The following is a 7,260-nucleotide window of genomic DNA, read 5'->3' as shown; positions in this document are numbered from 1 at the left end:
CCGTCCTGCTGCTGCTGCTGCTGCCGGGGCCCACCTCTGCCCACCCCATGGGCGCTGCGCTGCGCTGCGCTGCGCTGCTCTGGCGGGTTATTTTAGGCCCCCCCTGGGCTGGCAAAACGAAAAGCGCCGACGCCGGCTCGCGCGAGTCCTCGTGAGGCGGTCAGTGACCGCTCGGGTCATTTGCCAAGAGTCGTTTCTGCAGCGTGAACGAGGCTCGCACGGAAATAAAACCTACCCCTGCGGCGAGCAGTTCAGCACAGCTTGAAGTAGCAGTGTAGAAAAATGTGCGCGGGGTGTGCTCGAGCCAGCCTAAGGCCGTTTCCTTAGCACGGTGCTGTGTTTAGTTTGCTTTTCCTCAGCGAGATCTGCTCGCTCTGGTCTTGGCTGCCTTCCCTTCCAAGTGAAAGCCCCCGCCAGATATCTGAGCCCTCAGCTACCTCGGGTAAATGCTTGTGCGATGAGCTGTGCGGTGAAAGGAACCAGACCACTCGCTGGGCATTAGTGACTTTTGAAAAACAGGAACGGAGGTTTATGCTATTCCTCTGGCCCTTTCTTATCCAGCCTGCTTTATTCTGACTAGTGCTAACCCGCTTTCTTTTACAGGCCCCGACTCCTGCTTCCCTGCCTGTGCCGGGGTCTAGTTTTCCATGGGAAAAATTTGGATGTGGCAAGTAATTCATGCTAAACTCTTCCCCACTGCCGGCCACATGAGTGTGCCATGGGCTTAGGAAGATGTCACCAGCACTTGTTTTTTAAACCAGCTGAACCATTTTTTTTTGTAAGGACATGCTAAATGTGGGAAAGAAATAGTAGGTCAAGTTGCTAGCGTTCTCTGTTGGGCAGCGTTGGAAAGGTAAGATGTGTGCCTGGCCTGCAGCTGGCTGGAAGGGCTGTGCTAGGGAATTTAAGCAGCAAAAGATGGGAAATGGATTGGAGTCTGTGGGGCCAGCTATGCTAGGCGCTGATCTAAAGAGGAGAGAATTCACAGGTACTGGGCAAGTAAAAGCAGGGCAGAGAAATTATATGAGTCCTGTCTGCTGGGAGCTGGACAATGTGCAGTAAAAGTCATGCTCTTTTTTGCTTCACAACAAAATTGTGTTCAGGTGTTTAACACAACAAATACTAACAAGGAACACAAGCCAGAACAGGTGAAAGGTTAGATGGCTTTGTACCAGCAGCACCTGATAAAAGTTTTAGGGCTGCCCTCAGCTGTGGACAATTCAAGGGTTCTCACTATTGTAGTTTGTAAGGGACACTCACCTGAGAGTGGTTGCAAACATTTTGGAGGACACTTAGAATTCAGAAAATCTCTTGATAAGTTGAAGTGGTTTGCAATCAACGAGAGGAAATGCAGCAAAATGCAGAAGTACTGCATCTGGAGCAAGGGAAAACTCAGATGCAGAAATACAAGCTGGGGAATAATGTTGCAGAAATGACAGGCATCATCATGGGACTTAGTGAAAATGTGGACACAAGAGGTATTCTGTTTGCATTCTGTTAAACACTGCCGAGGTCTCAGTTGGAGTGTGGCATCTTGCATTGCACCATGGAGGCTTTTAAGTGAGCGACTAAATGGGGGTGGGAAGCATGGAGGAGAGTAGTGAGAGTGGTAAGATATTAACAAACCCGAAAGAAAGAAAATGTCTAGGAAAGAAGACTGGTAAGTGTTCAGCTGTGTAAGATCAGTTACTTTCCATGTCCAGGAGGGGGCAGGATAAGTAGTAATCAACTTATTTTTTTACAGAGATTTAAGGTTAAGGCTCTCAATTACAGAGTATAGTTAAGCACCAAATCCCTTAGTTGGAGGTTTTAAAGAACAGGTGGATAAATGGTCATTACCTTTTGCTGCACTGTCAGACTTAGCCCATTGTCACAGGTATAAGCCAGCAAAGTCCAAACTTCCCTGTGGCCATAAATGTTGCCCACAAGCCATAACATGGGCACTGTAAGGTTAGACAAATCTACTGCCAAGGGCTTCGCTCAGTCTTGTTTCAGCGTGGCGGGTGGACAGGTAGATGGTCCTTCCAGCTCTGTGACATGTCCTTTTAAGTGGCAGTTTATTGTGGTATTTTTGTACTTTATGCACTTCAAGATCCTGGTTTTCAAAAGTGGAGATTGTGTTGGGGTTGCTTTGAGGGTAGTAGTGCATGTTAGGTAAATGGAGACACAGGCATATGTAACTTGTGGACCTCTGGCCTGTCATGACTCACATTTTAAATCAGCCAGTCTTGCTCAGTCTTTTACACATACAGAAAACACACTTTTACTTTAAAAGGACAGATTGAATCCCATACTAGGAGGCAGTAGAGTGGAGGAAGGGAATCTTGATGAAACATATTGTCTAATGTTAATTCAGATGTCTGACTGGGAACTTTTCACTAGAGAGATTCTGAAAGAATTACTTCAATACAGAAACAAGAACATGCAACACCCAGATTTCTGAATTGCGCCCTGGACCTCACTTTCATTGGTAGGAACAGCTTGCTTATGGAAATTATCGCTACTAACAGCAAACCAATATTTCAGAGAAATAAGGCAGGGCTTTTTATCTAGCACTGCTCATTTCTTCAAGTTAAGAAACAGTTTAACAACAAATATTTACTAAGTTTAACTAGCTTTAATTAAACATCTAGTTTAATTCTAGGGTATTAAAGAGATTTAAATAGTAATCCACTTTGCCCCAGCACCGATTTAACAAGGAGACTGATGGTTTTTAAATTCACACTGATTTTTAAATGAATTCCTTAACATCCCATGGAGGTAGATGGTTATTCTTCTACAAGCATAGCTTTACTCTGTCAAGCAATTACGCCATCTTAGTGAAGACATTAGTTTTGCTGGAAATGTGGAGACCCTATAGGAAAAACTTGGCCTAGTAGGAGCTGCCTCTTACTAATGAGTGCTTATAGGCTTGTTTTTCATATTTAGTAGTGGGGAGAAACACTTCCCAAGATTTAAAAAAAAAATTAAAAAAAAAATAAAGCCATGAAGACTGAAAATCCTTAATGGCAGTGAACAATATGCTGTTAGTCTCAAAAGTAGTCGTTTACAGGATGATCAGGCCTTTCTTTTGATAGCAGGTGTCCAAGGAGTAATTGTTTTGAAGCTCGACTGTGCTGCCCCTAGAAATGCGCTTCCCCTTCTTTGGTTCCTTCCACCTTAGAAATGAATGGCTTTATGCAGTCAATGGCTTTAGGACATTAAGATAGCATGCACTAAGTTACATCTGAAACATTTTGACTTCTTGAACCAGTTCACTTGTATTCCATCTCTGAAAGATTATTTTAACTCATATACAGTGCAAATATCAATCCCCCAGTCAACAAAAGAACCAACAAAGTACAACAGAGGTAAAAAGAGTAGAAGCCAGTGAGTACATTTCCTGTGGAGGGGGGAAAATAAAATCTGAAGATCTACTGACAGATTTCAGTGCAAATAACTAGCTTTTTCTTTCATTTGTTTAATGATAGTTTCCTTGCAGTGGTAGCAGTGGTCTGAAAAGCCATTACTTGACATAAGTAATTTAAAAAACAAAACAAAACAAAAAACACAGAATAGACTGAACAGCTCCAAGACTGAATAATCTGAAAAGCTATTACTGACATGGGAAGCATTTCCTGTATTTATAAACCAGTGTATGTGGTTAGTTAATAAAAAAAGGTGGGTTTTTCCTGGTCCCTTTGATTGTTGGAATTTCATGCACAACTAGCAGCAGCCAGCTTTAAAAGAATTGATTTGCTTTTCCCTCAAAGGGTTTTGCAAGATCAGTTGGCAGTGTTCTGGGTTGGCTAGAGGAGTCATGCATGTGAAAGCTATCACGGTTATCAAAAGTATCCCTTGAAAGTTTAAGGTACCGTATTTTCTCACATACCACCTGGCCCCCAAATGAGACACCCATCTTATTATGAAGAAAATGTATTTTTTTCAGCCCTGGCTAAAACACGGACTGCAGCGGATCCTGACTCCGGCAGCCGTGGCTGTGAAAGGGTTACCGCGCTAGCTGACCCTGAAGGGTGAACTCTACCCCTCCTTCCCTGCGGCCAGTAGAGGAAGAAGCAGGGCAGCTATCTTGCAGCAGTGTCTCCCTACTTCCATTTGTCCATGTTTCTATTCCAATAAAGGGGGGGGGGAAATCAGCTTCTCCCCTCCCTGCCCCTTGACACCCCAATTTTGGAGGGCTGTTTTCTGGGGGGGAAATGTGCATATGGTATTCGAGTAAATATGGGAACTGGTCCCCAGAGGAAGGGACCACCTAGTAACCTGTGGGTTTTTCCCCCCCCCACTTTGAAAGTTAGTTGAGAAAAAAAGATCCGCATACACCTCGAATAAGGAAAAAGCTTGCCCAGCTCTTTTAAACCACTACATACTGAAGAGAAATCTCTTACGAAACCCTTCACTCAAGTAGCATTACCAGATAATTGTCCTTTTAACCGTCATATACACAACACTTAAAAATATTATGAATAGAAGAAACTTATAAATACTTCAAGTTATATCGCAGTTGAGGGCCACATCTGTACAAAATGTAAGCGACATATATAAATGATTAAGAAAAAGTGCAAAAACAACAGTATCAAGAGTTTCCACTTTTTACAGTATTTATGGTTCAAGTCTGAACAATGAGCAAGGACGCACGAGCCCAGAGTTTAAAAAAACAACCAGAAACCAACACACAAAACTGTTCTGAAGCGACATAATAATGGTTGTTGCACACAAAATGGCAAACCATTATTAAATCGTATCCCTCCCTCCCATCTTAGCACATCTACAACTTCCAGTTATTAAAACAGGATTTTCAAAAAAAGCCCCAAACAAAGTTCTGGCTGAAGTGATTTGTCCCCTTGTTTTAATATAACCCACAGCACACCAAGTTCCTTAACTGGACACCTAGATCATCCTCCACAGGTAAAACAAGACAACAGGAAACTTGGCTTCCCACTGCAGCTTGTTTTGATTGACATCTAAAGGTGAACAGAAATCCCTCTATAAACAGGTAATACAAAATGCTAGTTTAGACCCTGATCCTGTCAACTTACACATTTCGCTCACATGAATAGTGCTACAAGGTAAAGTCACATGTGTATGTAAAAGCTGAGAGGATTAGAGTCTAAAGATCCCACAGCAAGGATGTTAGTTTAGAGAGTCAGCTGTCTGGTTCAGCCATCACCTGCCTGCTAAGATCCTGGCTCTGTATCTAGTTTGTGACCTTACTAGTATCAGCAGCTTTTCCAGTGGAAGGAAGCTTTAATTCTACATAAGTCTTTGTGTTAAAGCTGAAAGTGCTGTAGGAATAGGAACATCTTGGCAAGTTAATTTAAAAAAACAAACAAACAAACAAAAAAAAACCCCTTTTAAAATGTATATCAAAGAGTTAAATCATTCAGTCATTCACAGAACACCTGAAGAATGAAGTTACAATTAACTATTTTTAAGAGCCTTTCAGTTCACCTTTACTAATTCAGTAAGTAAGTGTAATTTATGCTCCCTTTTAGGCACTGTAAATATTCAAGATATTAACTAATGTGCAGAAGATTCCATCCATCAGCAATGCAGTTTTAGTGCCCTATAATAATAATTCTGCAGCACAAAAATTCCATGGTTTGTAATGAACATTTAGCTAATCATCTGTAGTTCCAATTTTTGGATCTTGCTGAGCTGTGTTCATGGCAGGATGTAGTGGGGCAGGGAGGGAGGGGTGTTGTAAATTGAATTACCTTTGACTCTCAGATTCCAAATACACAAGGGGCTACAATGGTAGTCTCCAGAATTGGGCCCAAATGCTTTGCTATATTCTCCAGCTTATTCCCCTTAGCCATGAAGGGATTAATGATAAAGGGTCTTTGGGCATTTATAGACACGCTCTGGGAGGCAGGGTGCTTTAAAGTGGCTCCAAGAGCTGCTCTAATTAAAGTGCCCCGAGCATCACATGTATCAGTGTCCCTGTGCTGAAAAACGCTGGCGGGGACACTGATGCTGGAGTGTGGTAGTTACCATGCTCCAGTAGACTCAATTAAATCAAGTCTGCTCCAACGTGTTACAGCGCATCTGAGCAGCATCTCTGTACATATATAGGCACCCTTTATGTCTTTTAGGTAATGTTGGACAATATGAAGTTTGACAGGCATCTTTTTACAACAAAAAGGACCCAAGATACCAGGTATTAGACCAACACTGAAAGCTGCAAAGATTGGTGTTTAGTTTCTCCCAGTTTATCTTCACCCTATTTCATTACACAGTGCAAATATTAGAATGTAGTCTTCCTCACCAAGTACCTTGCTCTTCCATGGATATCACCACAGATGAGTTAAATCAACATTTTAACTCTTCGGATATTAAGGGAAAATTTGGGAGAGAACAGCTGATGTTAAAAAAACAAAAACACACCACTTGGAATGTGCTACAGAAACATAAGGAAAAACCCCCCAGTGCTCTAGTCACACTGTTTCACACAATCCTATCTAACTCAAAGCTGGAGATGATAATTATATCATTTAAGTGTCTGTTTTCTGCTAGCAGCTAGGTCTGATTCATTTAAAAAAAAAAAAAAAAAAAGCATTTTCCCTTCAGCTCTTGGCTTCAAAGGTTATGGAAGTCTGACAATTTCACGTACTGTCTTAACCTGCACGTGGTGTCTACAGTAGATAAGGAGGTCCAAACTTCTGAGGCTTAAGTTTGGTTGTGGAGGATATGAGAAGGAACCTTCTGCACAGTTTTTTAGTCAATATAGCTGAGAAGCCTATTTGCCTCCATACATTCGTTCGATATCGTTGAGGTAATGGTTCTTCAATTCTTTCCTTTTCAGTTTGAAAGCGTCAGTCACTAGACCAGTCTCTGGGGTCCATGGTTCAGGGCTTAATCGTACCTTGATTGGTATTTCAAACCTCTCCAGTTTCACTGCAGAGACAAGGGGAGAGAAAAAAAACCCCAAGTGTCATATATGCTCTTTTATTCTCATATAAAAACGGATTCATACTGCGTAATAATTAAGCCCAACAGTTGCACTCAGCAGTATTCTTTACACCACAGTGCAGCAACTTACTCAAATACAAATAATGGAAGTGATGCCTGCTGAAGAAGAAAAATTCAAAACTTGCCTCCATAACATTTAGCACCAAGTAATACCATCCATGTATTTTGGTAGCGTGTGGTATTGTAGTTCTCATATTTAGATCCACTAGCTAGGGAAACTTAGTACCAAACAAAGAATCTCCACTCTGATAAGCTCAGTCTCCAGCAGAGTACAATGATGTACAGTTGTAG

The 7,260-nt window shown here is 41.9% G+C and overlaps 1 protein-coding gene across 7 annotated transcripts in view; it reads right to left on the bottom strand.

Moving 5' to 3' along the window:
* Positions 1–3,444: 3,444 nt before the first annotated feature.
* The window catches only part of ACSL4 (acyl-CoA synthetase long chain family member 4), a 60,125-nt gene continuing 56,309 nt past the window's right edge, over positions 3,445–7,260 (bottom strand). For all 7 annotated transcript variants that reach the window (XM_006033562.3, XM_006033560.3, XM_006033563.3 and 4 more), the window contains one exon: positions 3,445–6,894. In XM_006033562.3, the coding sequence (XP_006033624.1) occupies positions 6,737–6,894 (158 nt within the window). In that variant the 3' untranslated portion in view covers positions 3,445–6,736. The remainder of the gene's footprint in view (positions 6,895–7,260) is intronic.

This window comes from Alligator sinensis, unplaced genomic scaffold, assembly GCF_000455745.1.
Source record: "Alligator sinensis unplaced genomic scaffold, ASM45574v1 scaffold646_1, whole genome shotgun sequence".
In the NCBI taxonomy this organism is placed as follows: Eukaryota; Metazoa; Chordata; order Crocodylia; family Alligatoridae; genus Alligator; species Alligator sinensis.
This window is presented reverse-complemented; position numbering and strand designations above follow the sequence as displayed.